The 19,425-nt window shown below is 44.9% G+C and overlaps 1 protein-coding gene across 3 annotated transcripts in view; it reads left to right on the forward strand.

The window, feature by feature from the left end:
- The window catches only part of LOC147010193 (CUGBP Elav-like family member 2), a 45,723-nt gene that overhangs the window by 10,416 nt on the left and 15,882 nt on the right, over positions 1 to 19,425 (forward strand). For all 3 annotated transcript variants that reach the window (XM_085862387.1, XM_085862389.1, XM_085862388.1), the window contains 4 exons: positions 8,704 to 8,805; positions 8,929 to 9,219; positions 9,310 to 9,444; positions 9,675 to 9,818. In XM_085862387.1, coding sequence (XP_085718513.1) covers positions 8,704 to 8,805; positions 8,929 to 9,219; positions 9,310 to 9,444; positions 9,675 to 9,818 — 672 coding nt within the window. The remainder of the gene's footprint in view (positions 1 to 8,703; positions 8,806 to 8,928; positions 9,220 to 9,309; positions 9,445 to 9,674; positions 9,819 to 19,425) is intronic.

Below are 19,425 nucleotides of genomic sequence, written 5' to 3' on the forward strand. Positions count from 1 at the left end.
TCGCATGCGAACGTGTGTCATACGCCGAGTACGTCGTAAAATTTTGAACATGTTCAAAATTTCTTGACGTACTCTACTTACTACGACTTATGATAGCGTATTTAGCGTTCTACTCGTGCATACCAAACTTACCCATACCGTATTCGACGTGCCCCAACGTTTTAGACACACTTTTTGTTACGTCGGCATACGCTGGCAAGATCGCCAAGGTGTGACCACGATTTTGACCCTTCCATTTCTACGGCAGTTATGATTGGAATCGTTGTGCGTCAGCCTTTTAATAGGCTACGTCACGACATCGTCGGCGATGCGTGCAACGCGCTATGCCTAAGTTAGACTATCGTTGGGCATCGGTTGTGTAGGCTGACAACAGGTTCAGCATTCGTTGGTATAAGTTATCTATAACACAACGAAACGTTCTGTGTTGTTACCAATGCGTTATACATAAGACCAAGTCGCTATGAATACGTCCGAATCTTTAAAAAAAAACATCAAAAGTTCAACGTAAGCCAGCGTTTTACATAAATTTTAACACGTTGCCATCGCTGGCTAAAACGTCAAGGTGTGACCGGGCCTATAAACCCTGTTTCCTGTACCAGTGGTGAAAAAATGCAGAGTCCCCAAATTCGGACTCTATTTATGCGGACCAAACACGGACCAAATGCGGAGATGGGTTCGAGTTGATTGCTTAACTACTAAACCTTCGTCACTAATGAATGCCACCACCTTCAAAGTAAGGTCATTTAACGGAACTATGCGGTGGTTCGAAAACAGGTCGATGCGTATAAACTTATACAGCAATAGCAATGCTGTAGTCTCAACCGACTTGTAGTCATCGTTATCATCAATTGCAACAGAATCGGTTGCGATCTCCTGCTTATTTGCTTTTACACGTGTGTCGTTTCTGTAACAACTGGCATGGTAATGTGCTTCTGCTGCGATAATTTATCGTGCGGTAATTGCCAGAATTTTAGCATCAGACGTTTTAATTGCGATTTCTCAAATCTTTGTGTCGGCTCGGAGATCCGATGACTGAATCAAGGATTCTCGGGTCCTTGTACCTTTCCAAATTTTGGACGTTCGCAAAAAAATACATATTTTATCGTAAACACGAGCTGTTTCTGAATTTCCTGGACATAAAGATCGTCTCTGTTCAATAATGTCTTTCTCACAAACATCGGAAACTTTTTGTAGCCTGTCCAGTTCTTTTTTGTGGGTGAAATTTGATCTGCATTCACGATGGTACAATACGTTAGGTACAATATCTGGATTGTCCTCTTTTAGCTTCACGATCGGATGAAAACACCTAATCCTTGCAGCTTCACATAGGGCTAGCCAAGAGTTTATGTCTTTTGGTGTAACTAATACATCTGATGGAGCATCCTTTCCACAAATTATACAAGAAACAATGTCAAGTTTTCGCCGTTTGGCTTCCAATGGACCTTCAGCCATGGTGACTCGATCGTGTAGTCTTCTCTAGAGGATTGCAGGTTTCAGCGACACTTCCATTTCAATCTGAAATAACGGGAATTAACACTAAAGCACTGGCAAAGGTTAAAGTTGACAAAGGTGTCTTCCCATTTCACCCCAGAGGTTTTGGTTAGGGTTAGAGCTCTAGAAATTATATGTTTTATACGTTTAGTATAATTATGTGTGCAGCCCTGCATTGGCTTATGCTGGGATAGAGACAATCACTTAGAGTTTAGACGTTTAACTACCATATCAAACACCAGGTGTCTCTACTGTCAAACTTCAGATACAACTCAGTGCATCACATCATACTGATCATGCACAGCCATGTAGGTCCAGTCACCTGTATGGATGTATGGTACAATGTGTCAGCATTGCTCCACCCCAACCTTGAATGTTTGTGGAAGTGGTGTAGAATCTTTATTGCTGAGTCGAGTAGGATAGGCAAAAGTGCATCATGGGCAGGGGCGTAGCCCTGGGCGGGGGGGGGGGGGGAGGGGTCAGCACATACTCTGATCAGGCTATGGCCCTGGTTGACAACACTCAGTTTATGTACTTACATTTTTGGCATCTGGACAGCGCTTCCAATGGGTTAAAGCACCAATGAGTCCAGGATTGTTACCAAATGTCATGACCTTGCCTGCCATTTGCTCACAAGCAGCAACTTTCACTTTAAGATTCATTTTCCTGTAGATTTTTTGAAATTGTAGATTTTTGTTGTTGTTATTGTTAGTAAATCTTCCATGGGTGCCATGGGCTACCCAGATCTAGCACACATCCCAGTGTCAACCCATGGGGGGGGGGAGGGGCTTGGGCTGCCAGAGGGAGAAGACAATACGAATCCTCCAATTTTTCCTGAAGTCAGAACCTGCGCATCAGACATAAAGTCCCTCCACCCCTTCCATCATCCGAAATCCTGGCCAAGGGGCTGCCAGCTATGAGTGACTGTGAACAGTTCATACAGGGGAATTCATGAGCATGAACTCCTGCATTTTATTCCAATAAAAAACTGTTATGTGGAGCGTTGTAAAAAGTTTTATTGATATCAGTTTACCGCTGCCCCAAAAAGCCGAAAACAGCAAATAGGAGCATGCCACAAAACGTATCTATAGAATCCTGTGAAGTTCAGAGAACTTGATATTTGACTTTCTTTGAATGCCTTATGAACCACTCTCGGTGACCAAGGTAAAAAATGAGCTTAGATATATTTGAACATTAATTGGCAGAAAACTTCTGATAACATATAGCAAAAAAAAACAAAAACCTAAAAATGTCACTTTTTTTGGGAGAAATTTCGATTTTTGGAACATACCGTAGCAAATAACTATCCAAAACTATATATTGGCAGATGTAGAATGTTCTTACAATCATTTTAAGCCAAACCGCATGTCCAGAGAACATTCTGGAGGTGAGTTGTGGGTATTTTTCCAAATTCCTCCATTTTGGTGAAATAATGGCGGGCATTTTTAAAGATGGCAACCAAAAGGTCATTAAGCTACCTTCCTTGCAAGTCCATCAACTGATTTCGGACACGTGAGGTATCAAGCTAACCAAAAATCATGGTGGGTTCTGTTCCCCTTTTTGGTAATGAAACCCAAAATTTTGAGGTCTGGCTCATGGACTATGAGTAAGCCCATATGATTATGTTGCCCGGTAATGTACAGATCGCATGCCTGTTTGATCACTTCTTGGTTTTGTTTTGGTTAAAAGTTATTCCTGTGCGAATCATCCTTCCACATGATTGGTCATTATTGGTGGTTCTTATTTACAGGTCATGCTTTAAGTTAAAAATTCTGAAGCTTTTACCCTTCATTTTGTTCCAATGTATAAAAGAATGACATGTCAAGTTTCATTAATTTGGAGGTTACTCGATGAGGTTGAAGTTCTGGACTGCAGTGGCCAGGTACCATTGGCCTCGCGTGGTGAATCACTTTTGCCTTCATAATCGTTTCCTGTTTTTGCTGTTGGGGAAGCGGCTTCTATGGTGTGGCACAACATGAAGGAGGAATTGTTTCTGTTCTTTCTTTCTTATGATGGCATTATACTCTTCAACGAGAAGGACACTCGGTAGAGCGCATACCTCTGCCACGTAATGACTGATCCATGAGAGCATATCGGGCCCAATACATTTTAGAAATATCATGCTATGCAGTCCTATATCGTTTTTGGCCCGATCTCTCAATGGTGAAGAATCACTTTTAAATTAAATAATTCTCATTTCCAGATCTGGATTCGGATCTTCACCAAAATCGAATCAATTCGTCCTTGTCACACACACGTGTCCACCAAGTTTCATCCGAATACGTCCACAACCTTTTGATATACAGAGACATGACAAAGTAAAAAGACACCATGATTTTTAAAGAATTGATTTATTGAACATTTGATACATTCTAATACGTACACTAGTATTTGGTAGATTTGCCATTTGCAGATTTCAATGCTTTTACTCTTTTAGACATAGAACTAACGAGTTCTGAAATTTTCTCTTGTGGGATTTCTGCCCAGACTTCACGTAAAAGTTTTAGCAATTCTGCCCGTGATGTTGGTTTCCTGGACTTTTCCCGCACAGCTCGATCCAAAACGGCCCAGAGGTGTTCAATGGGCTTTATGTCAGGAGACTGACTTGGTCATGGAAGTCGCTTGATCCCATTTCTGTCCTGCTATTCTTTGGTCTTTTTTGCAGTGTGGCATGGAGCTCCATCTCCCATGAACAGAGTGTTGTTGACCATCTGACCAGTGGAGAAGACAGGGAGACGTCTATCCTCAAGGATAGAAATGTATATCGTAGAGTTGATGTTATCAACACACTCCACAAGCTCTGACTGACCAGCACTCCAGATTGCTCCCCACACCATCACTGCATCAGCGGCATAGCCGCGTCCCAACCAATGATGCAACTAGCAGCCACAGGATGCAACCAGCTGCCACAGGCTGCACTCGATAGAGAGAGATTTACCAACTTCAAGTGTTTAACTGTGTTTAACTTCAAGTGTTTAACCTCACTGAGGTCCCATGACTCGGGGTCAGAATCCAGAAAAATAACTGGAATTTTGAGGCACCTGAAGAAGTCTAATGTGTTTTTTGTGACATCTTCAATTGACATGTCCTCAGATATCCTATTATTCAGCTGCATGCACTTTGGAGATTTATCCATGCCTTCCTTTTTAAGTCATCTCTTCGAGCATGACCTAATAATATGGGTGTCGATGTCCTTCGATCCGTCCGTCCGTCCGTTCACAATGAAGTTGAAGCGGGAGATCTGGTCATTAGTGATCCTGATAGAGGTCGATGAGACGTACACGATGGTATGACTTTCAAGGTCACTGAAGGTCAAGGTCAAGGTCACGAGGCCTTTGAAGTTGCGAAAATGACGATTTTCAAATTCTATCTCCTCCGCCATTTCTCAAGCGATCTTGAATTTGATTGTAGCATATGAATCTATGGGACAATATCTAAATTTGGTCGGGCCGGATTTTTGATATTCGCTTTCGTTTTCGTGTCATGTGACTTCAAAGTTGGCAAAAAATGCGAAAATGACGATTTTCAAAATCTATCTCCTACATTTCTCAAGCGATCTTGAATTTGATTGTGGCATATGAATGTATGGGACAATATCTAAATTTTGGTCGGGACGGATTTTCGAATTTCGCTTTCGTTTTCGCGTCACGTGACTTCAAAGTTTGCAAAAACTGCCCTCCCTTCAGGAGGCTATATATTCTCTCCTGGGCATGGTAAAAGTTAGTGAATGGTGTCATTGCATAGCAGGTGACCTTGTATATTTATACATTTTCCACCGAAGGTGCAAAAGTTTCAAAACCCGAAATGTAGACGTCGGCATTTATTTTCAAAATATAATTTTGTGCGCACATGCGCCAAAATGCCGAGTCATCTTTAACCAAACTGCGCAGTTCGAGCTGCGCAGTAGAACTGCGCAGTAGTCTTCGGTCAGAGCTGAACATTGAGAACTTGTGGTATTATAGAGATGACCGTCACCCCCATATGGGGGTAATTTTCATTTAGTGCCTTTACCATTGCTTCTTATCCCTATGCTTTTTGAAAAAAAAAAAACCAGGGGGATATTGTAATCGGCTCTGTCTATCTGTCCTGCGATCTCATAAACGGTTGAGTAGAAATTCACCAAACTTGGTGGTTATCACAATGTGCCATGACTGCGAGAACAGTATCATTTTGGCCCCACCCCTAGTATGGGTTCAAAAGGTCAAAAACCAACAAATGCAATTACAGACATTTTAAAACCTTTTTTCAATGAAACTTTGTATATGCTATCACCATTGGGAGAAGCGTCAAATATGTAACAAGTTTTTGGATTCAACCCCAGGTCATGCCCCAGGGGGTAGGGACTTTGGGTCACAGGGATCAAAATGGGAACAATTTTTTAAACTCTTAATTTGATATTGGATCATTCCTGGTGGAACCTTTTGCCAACTTTCAACTTTGATTCATGTGGGAAGCATGGGGATTTGTGATGGCGTGCCAGCAACTTCATTCTAGCTGTTACTCTTGTGGATACAGCCGAATCAAAGTGCCAAACCAATGAGCTCCTCATTGAGATGCCATAGATGTCCACACATTTAGAGCAGGTCGATTTTGAAAGGGCAGAATTCACCTTCTCGTACTTAACAAGATGCTTTAAGAAGTGTTCATTGCAACGAGCAGAAATGGCATGAACAACATTGAACCACGCCTTAAGATAGACTTGAACAACAAAGAATTGGAATCTCTTGTGATGAAGCTGGGTCTATGGGTTTATCAATTTGCCATCACCGACAGATCGGTGGTCTCTCTGTCTTCAACCGCCTCTTTCTGGTCTTGCACCCTATGCCCCCTCCATGATTTGTCCCCCTCCCCCCCCCACTCCTCCCCCCCCAGGTGTGTGCAGGACCCATGCAGTCCACCAGCAACCCCCTTCAAGTGAAACGGTCGAATTCTAGAATCACTGCTCACCTCCACTCATTTAATCCTCTTTTTTGCTGCCTGTGGAACCACTGACCATACTCTATTCAATCTCATTCTTCCCTCCAAGTCTTCTTATCTTAAGTCATCCCTCCACCATCTTAAGTCTTCCCCCATCCAAAACCATGATCTTTTCCACTCCCGTTAAATCACCCCTACCCCTCCCAAAAGTTTGCTTATGTATCCATCTTTTCCACACCTTCTGTTCTCCCCTACCCCTCAGCGTTACCTGCATCCCTTGTTTGTCCGTTTTGGTATACTTTCTCCCTCCGCCCTGCTGTTGGTGTTTACTGTGTGTGTGTGTGTGTGTGTGTGTGTGTGTGTGTGTGTGTGTGTGTGTGTGTGTGTGTGTGTGTGTGTGTGTGTGTGTGTGTGTGTGTGTGTGTGTGTGTGTGTGTGTGTGTGTGTACATTGTCGAGGCTTGTATGAGAGCAAACACAATGCACAACAAGGGGGCAGGAGACAAGAGGGGTGGGAGAGGGAAGGACAAAACTGTGGAACAGAAACATTAGGAGATCTGTGGAAGGGAGAGGGATCGGGTGGGGAACACGGGGTATACAAGATGGACACTACAAGGACTTTCAGGAAGGAAAGCAGGGAATTTGAAGGAGGTGGGGTTGGTGTGGATTAACGGGGGGTAGAAAAGATCGAAGTTTTGGATGGGGGAAGATAAGAGGTGGTGGTGAACGGCTGTTTTGAAGGCCTGGAGGGAATAGTGGAATTGAAGAGAGTTAGGAGTTTGTTCCAAAGGCAGGAAAAAAGAGGAATGAAAGAGTGAAGGTGAGCAGTGATTCGTGATTTTGTTGCCGGCGGATCTTGTGCGCCCTGCAGAAATATGGGGGGAGGGGTGACATATCGCAGACAGAGGGGGGGGGGCGAGACTGGAGTGGAGGCGGTGGAAGACAGAAAGACCACCGACCTGCCTGTGGTGAGGAAGTGAGAGGTCCAAAGACAGCCTCGTCACGAGAGATACCAATAATCCCAAATGCCTTGGTTTCCACAGCGTGAAGCCGAGAAAGGTGAGTGGCAAGAGCACCAGCTCAGAGGGGAGAGCAGTACTCCATCAGGTTGCGGACAAAAGCTTTGTATGTGGTCAGGAGCTCAGGTGATCCGAGGAAGGACTTTGCACGACAGAGGATTTCCAGTCAGCGACTGGCTTTGGAGGCCAGGTTGGAAATGTGGCTTTCCCAGGAAAGTTCATGGGTGTTCTTTGTCCTGCTGTTCCATTTTTTACGTTGTATCCTGATCTGATCTGTGTCCTCACTCTTCATTGAGCCTTGACCATGTATTTTTTTTTAAATTGCAGATGTCATGGAGACCTTTTTTCTCATGGTCAGTGAGCTTCAACTGTCTCTTTAACATCCAGATATTGAGGGAATGTAATGCCTCGGCCATCCATCTTTCATGATGCTGGCTGGCCTCCAGGTGCTATAAATCATACTCCAGAGGAGGGATGTCACCAAGAAAGGTTCACCATACTTATAAACATATTTTCAAGCGTCTGTGTGTTTGTGTGTTTTTATGTCACTCTTTTACGGTAGAACCACAGCACCTGGAGGCCCCAAATTTTGGTACTTCTTAATCTGGGCAAGTTTTTAAGCAACCACTCGTTTGCCTTGATGTCGTTTTGAGGGTACCAAATTCCGCTATAAAGTGTATATTGGGATTGTGGGGTCAGGCAGTGCTGCCGCTGGCCTGCAGACGAAAGGTAACCCACCATGAGGCTAATAACGCCATCGCTTTTCAATCTCAAAACACGTCCCGAAACCACCTGTGGAAAATCCTCACCCCGCTGGGCAGTGCCGGGTATCCCCACCTCCCCCCCCACCTGGGCAGCACCGGGAAGCCCCTGTTGGTTCACAATATGCAGATATGGTGTGAGCCACAAAATTAAACTTCATCTTCATTGAACAACCCCAAAATGTTAATGTGGATAAAATTTTGTCTGATTTATTTGTTTGCATATTGGAACAAAATTGAGGGCTGTGAGTGTTCTAAATCTGAACTTCAAAAATGTAAACCACCCTACTTTATTTGCATGTTTGTTAATCATAGTTAATTTGCTTGAGTTTTAGTATAATTTAATTTGCTTAATTGTTTATTTGCATAATTTGCTTGTAATTTTAATTTGTCATCGTTAATTTGCTTGAGTTTTAGTGTTGCCTTATTGATGACACTTTCGAGACAAACTTGCACATGTTTGCACTACATTTCTATCATCCCGACAAAGACTGATTGTTACCCATTAACTGGCAGGCCCGCACCCCTCTGGACCTGGCCCTGCACCAGGCAGAATGCCTGGCCTCCAAGGTCCGGGCTCAGGACCTCCTAACTTTGGAGGGCTCCCTCCTTACAGTGGTATGTGGACAACCGCTGAGTTACCATCCAGCTTCAGACCTATTTTGCCACCATTTTAATTTATTTTCAGTGACAAATGGAGAATGTTGTATCTTTATCTTCTGTTTGCCTTCCATGTCACAGGCATGGGATCTGGTCCACCTGGAATGAGTGGCCCTGGAATGCCTTCGACCGGTGGACAGGGGATGGGCATGGGTGGACAGGGGATGGGCATGGGTGGACAGGGGATGGGCATGGGTGGACAGGGCATGGGCGTACAGGGGATGGGCATGGGCGTACAGGGGATGGGCATGGGCGGACAGGGGATGGGCATGGGTGGACAGGGGATGGGCATGGGTGGACAGGGGATGGGCATGAGTGGACAGGCGATGGGCATGGGTGGAGGACCCCTGGGATCCTTGGCAGGAGGCTTGGGTAAGTTTGGTTGAGAGACCTACCTGCATTTTCATGAATTTATTAAGTTCCCTTTGGTGTGACCTAACATGTTTCTTTCTCATTTTTGAGGTCTTGGTGGAGCATCCAGTGTGGACACCATGGCTCAGGCGTATTCTGGAATGCGGCAATACGCTAGCCTCTACCCCGGGCAGGCAGGGGGACTTTCCCAGTCTGTCAATAATGCGATAGGTAGTCAGCAGGAAGGTATGTCAAAGATTATCCCATTCTGAAAATGATATGGTTCATTTGACACCAGCAACAGGTACATCTCATTTGACATTGAGATGTACCTATTACTGAGGGAATTGCCTTGTTTTTGACCTGGTTTACTGCAGTCTCTTGAAGTTGATTTTCCATTACGTGTGTGTGTGTGTGTGTGTGTGTGTATACGTACGTACATATACATGTGACACGCATTCTTGCTTTCTCAACAGGTCCTGAGGGTGCCAACCTCTTTGTGTATCACATTCCTCAAGAGTTTGGTGACAGTGATCTCCTTCAGATGTTTGTCCCATTTGGAAACGTCGTCTCAGCAAAAGTGTTCATCGACCGTGTGACCAACATCAGCAAGTGTTTTGGTATGTTGGGAGTGAGGATCGATAGAAAGGTTTCCCGATACCCGATAAACCAAACACATGATTCCAAATTAGTGTTGCTGCTGCATTTTTTATTTTGAGTTCGCATCAGTGGTATAATTGATATTTTGTTAAATTGTCATCTAAGGCAACGCAGGAGTGATAAATAAATCACATGCAGGACAAAAAAAACGTGAGGAGATATCAGTGTACTCTACATAAATCACAAGCACATTAAGAGACAATTGATGCATTGACATGAGAGCTTTTTGTTTTTTAAGGGCCTGTGTATCCAATCTGACATTACTGATTATATGTTGGGTTTGCTCAGTACCCCTCAAGCAATGTGTCAAACATTTACAGGCCCTGTCAAAAATCTTGCAATTCAAAGGTTTTTTTTGTCTTGCTTTTGATGTCTTTAGGCAGAAACACATGCCCAAGACTGTTTTGAACACTGCCCCTTAGGGCTTGTTGTAAACTTTGGAGATCTTTTCAAGTTTGTCAGTTTGTCAACTCGAACTAGTTAAATGTTTTCAATGGGGGAGACCTTTTGTTGTTCCACATGACAACTTTCCTATCTCGTTTGTCCTTGGGCTATGTAAACACGGAAACACAAATGTTTAGGTGTGACCAGCTGTTGTTTTTTCTTCGGCTTGTGAGTTTCTTTTGATTATGTACTTGCAAATACCACCTGTCGCCAGGGCCGGCGCCACCATTAGGCCAACTCGGCAGCCGCCTCGGGTGCAGACCTCATTCATAGGGGTGCATTACTGACCTTTAAAGGTCACAGTTTTATGCAAATTATTGTGTTAAGAAAACACATGCAATTTAAGCCCAAGCATCAGCACTTGATCTGCTTGAATTGGTGACAAAATTTGCAAAGGAAAAGGCACGGAAAGTGAGATTTTGATGTGTCTGAAGTTGAAACTTTTCTGAGACGTTTTAAACTCTGTTTGTCTCTGTTTTTGGATTTGCTATATATGAGATATCCCTTATTGTCGGGTTTTCTGGGTGTGTGTGTGTGTGTGTGTGTGTGTGTGTGTGTGTGTGTGTGTGTGTGTGTGTGTGTGTCTGCAACGCGAGGCTCCACAGCATGAACCAGCGAACCGATTTCGATGAAACTGCCAAAAGGTGGAATATATACTGGGAATGTGCGCGTTTGAATTTCGTTGCCTTGCAACCACTCGTTGCTGTGCAGCGGCCGAAAAACCACGTACAGTATTTTCAATACTTGTCCTTTAGTTTTGAATGTAGAGAAACGAGACTTCGGAATTAAACACTTCGAGATATTTAGAAAATTTTACTCGAGCCGATTTTTGATTGAGGTTTTATTTTTCAAATGGTAGTCCTTCAAAAATCGGGTGTCTATTTACCATCATTTAAGGTGTGTATACAGTGTTTGTAAGGAACTACACCGTCGTTCCACCTTCGATCTCTCCTCGATCCAAACGTTATTGACCAAAGTGAAAAGGATCCAAAATAAGTGGAATCACCGGCATTTCTGTCTTTGTGGATTTCTAATAATATGTTTATTTATTTACCGAAAACGATTCCACCACCCACACACCACCTTCAATTATTTATTTATTTATTTACCGAAAACAATTCCACGATCCACACACAACCTTCAATTATTTATTTATTTACTGAAAACGATTCCACGATCCACACACCACCTCCAATTTATTTATTTACTGAAAACGATTCCATGACCCACACACCACCTCCAATTAATTTATTTACCGAAAACGATTCCACGACCCACACTCCGCCTCCAATTATTTATTATTTAAAGTGGGTGTGGCTTATGAAAAATATTGTGTGGCTCAGGAGGTGTGGCCAAACAAGAGCATTGAGAGAAGTTTATCGGGTTTTCCGTGTGTGTGTGTGTGTGTGTGTGTGTGTGTGTGTGTGTGTGTGTGTGTGTGTGTGTGTGTGTGTGTGTGTGTGTGTGTGTGTGTGTGTGTGTGTGTGTGTGTGTGTGTGTGTCTGTCTGCAACGTGAGGCTCCACAGCACAAACCAGCAAACTGATTATTTTTCAAATGGTACTCCTTCAAAAATAGGGTGTCTATTTACCGTCATTTTTTATGAGGAGTGCCAGTTGGCAAAATACGCAAGAGGAAAAATCTTGACAGGCAGAGGAACAATTGTATGTGAACCAATACGTCTTGGCAATGAATCTTCATCGGTGGATCGGTCAAAATGAAAAGCATCGTATCTAGCGCTTCGATCCTAGCGAATCCCTCGTCACCTACCAGCTTGTTACTTACGAAATCTTTAGATTTCGTAAGTATATTGATGACTTCCGTTTCTGTTTGTTTATTTGTTTGTTTGTTTGTAGGCACGATAACTCGAGAACGGAAGAATCTACCAGTGTCAAATTACACCACGTGATTCAGGAGGGTGATGGCGAGTGCTAATTAGATTTTAGTCAAAATCGGTCAAAGGTCAAGGTCACAGTGAGGTCAAACATCCAAAAAATGATAACTCGAGAACGGAAGAAGCTACCAATGTCAAATTACACCACATGATTCAGGAGGGTGATGGCTAGCGCTGATTAGAGTTTGGTCAAAATCGGTCAAAGGTCAAGGTCACAGTGAGGTCAAACATCCAAAACATTCGATTTTTGATGGTTTGGTACAGAATCATCATAGAAACTTCTGGTTTGCGTCGCTACCTTCTCTCGAGACAGCTTTTATTAGACAAGGTCAGAGGTCAAGTTGACGATTTCGTAAGTACCAGTCTATGACTGCTTGTTTGTTTGTTTGTTTGTTTGTAGGCACGATAACTCGAGAACGGAAGAAGCTACCAATGTCAAATCGCACCACGTGATTCAGGAGGGTGATGGCTTGCGCTGATTAGATTTTGGTCAAAATCGGTCAAAGTTCAAGGTCACAGTGAGGTCAAACATAATTCCGTAAATTCACGTGGAGAAATGGAGTATTTTTGCTTCGCTCGACGTTACGAGTTCGTTTTAATTTCAATTTTAATTTTGTCTTCGGTTTTTGCGATCACTTAGGACGCTTAAAACTCGGTTGTCGAAATTCTGGTAAAAATCGGATGTTTTGGAGACGTTTTAAGATTGTACAAAAAATATTTCACTCGACGCGTCACGGGTCATCCCATGATGCAGTGCGCTCGAGCAGACGCGTCGTTGAGTTACGTTAAGGTATAATTGCGTGGAGAAATGGAGATTTTTGCTTCGGTCGACGTTACGATTTTTGATGGTTTGATACAGAATCATCGTAGAAACTTCTGGTTTGCGTCACTACCTTCTCTCGAGACAGCTTTTATTAGACAAGTCAGAGGTCAAGTTGACGATTTTGTAAGTACCAGTCTATGACTGCTTGTTTGTTTGTTTGTAGGCACGATGACTCGAGAACGGAAGAAGCTACCAATGTCAAATTACACCACGTGATTCAGGAGGGTGATGGCTCACGCTGACTAGATTTTCGTCAAAATCGGTCAAAGGTCAAGGACACAGTGAGGTCAAACATAATTCCGTAAATTCACGTGGAGAAAAGGAGTATTTTTGCTTCGCTCGACTTTACGAGTTCGTTTTAACTTCGATTTTAATTTTGTCTTCGGTTTTTGCGATCGCTTTGGACGCTTAAAACTCGGTTGTCGAAATTCTGGTAAAAATCTGATGTTTTGGAGACGTTTTAAGATTGTATAAAAATATTTCACTCGACGCGTCACGGGTTGTCCCATGATGCAGTGCGCTCAAGCAGACGCGTCGTTGAGTCGTGTTAAGGTTTTGTGTGTGTGCGCTGACGGTGTTTTCAATAAAGATGGTGTTTAAAAGTCATTTTTTTTATCCCAACAAAGGTTATCGTCGCATGCCTGACTCGCAAAGCCGTCGGATTATGTAAAGATTGTTGGTGGATGGCCGAATATTACGGTTTTGTGACTTTGATAAAATAATATAAAATAATTGCGTGGAGAAATGGAGATTTTTGCTTCGGTCGACGTTACGATTTTTGATGGTTTGGTACAGAATCATCGTAGAAACTTCTGGTTTGCATCGCTACCTTCTCTAGAGACAGTTTTTATTAGACAAGGTCAGAGGTGAAGTTGACAATTTCGTAAGTACCAGTCTATGACTGCTTGTTTGTTTGTTTGTAGGTACGATAACTCTAGAACGGAAGAAGCTTCCAATGTCAAATTACACCATGTGATTCAGGAGGGTGATGGCTAGTGCTGATTAGATTTTGGTCAAAATCGGTCAAAGGTCAAGGTCACAGTGAGATCAAATATTCGATTTTTGATGGTTTGGTACAGAATCATCATAGAAACTTCTGGTTTGCCTCGCTACCTTCTCTAGAGACAGCTTTTATTAGACAAGGTCAGAGGTCAAGTTGACGATTTCGTAAGTACCAGTCTATGACTGCTTGTTTGTTTGTTTCTCTGTCTGGAAGCAAAATATTGTGGTAAAATAAATTTAGCAGTTTCAAGTTTGTGCTTTTTAGTTTTTTCTACAAAACACCTGTTTTTAAAAATCGAAATTGGCAATTTTTTGGGGGGGATGCAAGTAGCTAGCTTTGCCGAGGGCGCAAAATAGTCTGGCACCAGCCCTGCCTGTCGCTTAGCTGACGGGACTACAAAGAGAGGGCGGGGAGAGAGGGAGGAGGGGGAGAGGTGGGTCGAGAGAGGGAGGGGGAGAGGTGTGTCGAGAGAGAGAGAGAGAGAGAGAGAGAGAGAGAGAGAGAGAGAGAGAGAGAGAGAGAGAGAGAGAGAGAGAGAGAGAGAGAGAGAGAGAGAGAGAGAGAGAGAGAGAGAGAGAGAGAGAGAGAGAGAGAGAGAGAGGGGTCGAGAGAGGAGAGAGTGGGGGGGTCGAGAGAGGAGAGAGGGGCGAGAGGAGAGAGGGGGCGAGAGGAGAGGGGGGTCGAGAGAGGAGAGAGGGGGCAAGAGGAGAGGAGAGGGGGGTCGAGAGAAGAGGAGAGAGGGGGTCGTAAGGAGGAGAGAGAGGGGGTCGAGAGGAGGGGAGAGAGAGGGGGTCGAGAGGAGGGGAGAGAGAGGGGGGTCGAGAGGAGGGGAGAGAGGGGGGTCGAGAGAGGGGGTCGAGAGGAGGTGAGAGAGAGGGGGGTCGAGAGGAGGGGGGAGAGAGAGAGAGGGGTCGAGAGAGGAGAGAGTGGGGGGTCGAGAGAGGGGGCGAGAGGAGAGGAGAGAGGGGGGTCGTGAGGAGGAGAGAGAGAGGGGGTCGTGAGGAGGAGAGAGAGGGGGGTCGTGAGGAGGAGAGAGAGGGGGGTCGAGAGGAGAGGAGAGAGAGGGGGTCGAGAGGAGGGGGGTCGAGAGAGGGGGGTCGAGAGGAGGGGAGAGAGGAGGGGAGAGAGAAGGGGGTCGAGAGGAGGGGAGAGAGGGGTCGAGAGGAGGGGAGAGAGGGGGTCGAGAGGAGGTGAGAGAGAGGGGTCGATAGGAGGGGAGAGAGAGGGGGTCCAGAGGAGAGGAGAGGGTGGTCCAGAGGAGGGGAGAGAGGGGGACGAGATTAGGGGAGAGGAGAAGGGGTTTAGAGAGAAGAGGATAGAGGGGGAAAGAGGAATGAGAGGGTGGGGTGAGAGGAGAGAGGGGAGAGGAAGATTAGGAGAGAGGGGAGGGGAGGGTTAGAGGAGAGGGGAGAGCGGGGTTAGAGGATAGGAGTGAGGGGGCTGGAGGAGAGGAGAGAGGGGGTTAGAGGAGAGGAGTGAGGAGGAGGACAGGGGAGGCGAGAGGAGGGAGGGTGGCGAGAGGAGGGAGGGAGGAGAGGGGAGAGAGGAGGGAGGGTGGCGAGAGGGGGAGAGAGGAGGGAGAGAGGAGGGAGGGTGGCGAGAGGAGGGAGGGAGGAGAGGGGAGAGAGGAGGGAGAGAGGGGGAGGGTGGCGAGCGGAGGGAGGGAGGGAAGGAGGATGAGGTGGTGTGAGGAGTCACCCTCCCCTCGTCGTTTTCCACTCTGGGGCTGAGGGAGGGAGTGAGGAGGCAAATGGGAAGAGGGTGTCTGAACTTGTGTTTGGTCGAGGGACTTGAGGGGGGAAAGGGGGAGGGGTTATGGACTTGCATTTGGTGGTGCGAATTTGAGGGGTAGGTTTACCTCGACTTTCGGTTTACATTTACTTAGAAACTAACTTTACCTGGAAAAATTACATTTACTGAGAAAAGTGGAATTAATGTGGAAAATTAGTGAAATTCAACTCAAAAATATATAAATCCACAGAGATCACAAAATAATCGAATCACAAATTGATATCGGCTTCACGTTGTGGAAACCAAGGCATTTCGGATCATTGGTATCTGCCATTGATGAGGCTGAGTCTTTTTGTCTCTCACTCTCACTGCAGGCAGGTCGGTGGTCTTACTGCCTTCTACCGTTTCTCCCCGGCCTCGCACCTCCTGCTCGCTCTGTGTTCTGTCCCCCCCCCCTCCCCCATATTTCCGCAGGGTGCTCAAGGTCCGCTAGCAACCCCCTTCTGGTGAAACTACCATAATCAAGAATCACTGCTCACCTTCACTCTTTCATTCCGCTCTTTTTTTTTCCCACCTCCGTAACAAACTCCCACACTCTCTTCAATCCCACTCTTCCTCCAGGTCTTCAAAACAGCTGTTCACCACAATGTCTTATCTTTCCCCATCCAAAACCACAATCTTTTCTACCCCCGCTAATGCACCCCAAACTCACCTTCTTCAAATTCCCTAGTTTCCTTCCTCAAAGTCCCTGTAGTGTCCATCATGTTTACCCCATGTACCCTGCCCACTCCATCCCTCTCCCTTCCACAGGTCTCCTCATGTCACTGTTCCTCACTGTTTTGTGCTTCCCTCTTGTCTCTTGTTCCTTTGTTACAGGTTCCGTGTATTAGCTCTTATAAGAGTCTTGACATTGTATACAAAAATATACATAACAATGCTGGTCGATGCATTCACAGCAAGAACCACCGTGGGTGATTTTCAAACACGAGCTTCCATTTGACGCTGGACTTTATTTTTCGTTTTATAATTTTTATTTTTTATTGGTGTTTACATATATGTATATATATATATATATATATATATATATATATATATATATATATATATATATATATATATATATATATATATATATATATAATGAAAGGCAGTGTGAGGGGAAGGGAAGGCAGAGTACTGTGGCGAAAAGTGCTCTCCATCGTCGATTGCGAAAGCGAACTTGTTGCTGCTGCAGACTTTGTTTTTATGAATCCACATTCTCAACCGTCATTAATAGGTACTCTCTTGTGCTTGGTTTTCAAATGTTTTAGCATATTGGATGTCTTACAGCTGGCATGAGAAAATTCCGCGAATTTATTCACCCAGGAACGTTCCTGAGTTAAGCACAAATCCGTTGAGAAAAAATAGGAGGGTATAGGGGTGGGGGGGGGGGTTAAGTCAATTGTTGGGAGTGATTTCATGCCGCCGCTGATCTTTATTAAAAAAAGTATTCCGAGGTTCCTAATACAGATTCCCGGCACTCTGCACTGACGTCATTGCCAGATTCATTAACATAACATTCGGACCACCTCGCCACATTACTCCTGACACTGTCACAGCAGCATTAATCGAGCTAGATGCGTGGTGTTCCGAATGTGCAAGGCCAAGGTCGCTTCTAAAACATGGCCGCATTCAGTAGCCGCAGGCTGTCCCGGGATTGTGATGCTTGTTTGGCTGCACTAATTGACAAGACTTGCAAGAATTCCTGGAAGTGGGAATGGCTGGAGCGTATGCCATGCAGTACGGTGGCTTGTGGGGCTTTCATTCAAAAGATAGCCCAGCCAGGAAAGGCTGTATGCATATGGTGTTCAAAGGAGATTGTTTATGGAGGACGTGGGTACAAGTCATTGGAATCCCATGCGGAGAGCAAGAAGCATCGTGATATTCAGAGAATCCGGGCATCCAATTACAGTCTTCCTTATAAATATAGCCTTGGGTTTTATACATGTACAGTTATCAGTATACATGTACACAGTAGACAACTATGCTGTCAATGTAGTGTAGTGTGGTGTGGTGCACTTTCACTACAGTAATAAATTATGTTAATTGGCAAGCAAGCCACAACTCAGAATTGGGTCAATCTTGTTTACCACCAATAGCACCTGGCAATGACTAATAGTCTGAGGCTTAGTGTAATCACTGTACCGGTCACTGTATTCACTTTCTGAAGCACGCATTATAAATGGTGATTGGCTTTTCTTTTTTTACTCTGCATTGGCTTTGGGTTTTGCTTTTTCTCCAGGTGTTTCCTCACCTTCTGCTTCCTCTTGCACTGCTGCTTCTACTGCCCCCATTCCCTGTACACCGATGCCTGCTGTACCGATAGGTGACAGGGTATCCAATGCTCAAGCCATGGTCCTTGCCTGCCTCGCACAGCATTCCCTACCATTCAGCCTTGCCCCTGAACTGATAAGCCTGGCCAAAGCACTCAACCTGGATGCAAAGGCCCTTGGTCAGCTCACAATGGACAGGACATCTGCTTCCTACAAGCTTAGGTTTGGACTAGGACATACCGTACATCACCAGTTGATATCAGCACTGCAGAGGGAATACTTCTCTCTGAACATTGATGAGTCAACAAGCACAAACCATTAGAGGGTCTTATGTGTCCTGGCCAGTTACTACAGCCCACTGCATAAGCAGGTCATGGTGCAGCATCTAGAGTCCCTTGTTGTGATCAAAGTGGACAGCAAACATTACTTGCATTACAATCAGCAAAGCCCTGCATAAAAAGGTGCAAAAAGAGATCTCTGCAACTCCAGACCAATCAGCCTTCTCCCAATCATCAGCAAGGTTATGGAATCTATCATCTCTTCATACATTAAATCCTTCCTCTTCTCCAATGGCTTGATTTCTGATCATCAATTTGGTTTCAGACCAGGTCACTCCACACTGGATATGCTGCTTCTGCTCTCCCAACAATGGATGGAGGTACTCGATGCCAGACATAAAATCAGGGCCATCTCCCGAGACATATTGTGTGCTTTTGACACGGTCAGGCACCCTGCCCTGCTCACCAAGCTCTCTTCTTATGGTATCCAAGTCCATCTCCACTCATGGCTCGCAGACTTCCTCTCCTGTTGCAGCCAACGTGTGGCCTTAAATGGAGTTCTTTCGTCCCCTCTTCCTGTCCAGGCTGGAGTTCCTCAAGGCTGCATTCTTGGCCCTGTTTTTTTCTGGTTTTCATCAATGATCTCTCCTCCTTGCTGGAAAATCCTCTTTATCTCTTTGCTGATGACTCCACCCTCTGCCTTACCATCTGTCATCCCTCAGACCGGCAAGCATCAGCTTCTTCGCTCTCTGCAGATCTGGAAAAAATCACAAACTGGTCCAACACGTGGAACATGTCTTTCAATCCTGACAAATCTCACACTCACTATCTCTCTGAAAGGACCGTTTGGAACCCCCCCCCCCCATCTATTTTCTCAACAATCCTCTTGAAGAAGACCTTTCATTCAAGCTTCTGAGTCTCACTATCTGCCATGATCTTTCCTGGGAAAGCCACATTTCCAACCTGGCCTCCAAAGCCAGTCGCCGACTGGGAATCTTCCGTCATGCAAAGTCCTTCCTCGGCTCAGCTGAGCTTCTGACCATATGCAAAGCTTTTGTCCGAGCCTCTCCGGTCTCGCCCCCC

This window comes from Eptatretus burgeri, chromosome 17, assembly GCF_056783735.1.
Source record: "Eptatretus burgeri isolate ZD-2024b chromosome 17, Ebu_testis_v1, whole genome shotgun sequence".
In the NCBI taxonomy this organism is placed as follows: Eukaryota; Metazoa; Chordata; class Myxini; order Myxiniformes; family Myxinidae; genus Eptatretus; species Eptatretus burgeri.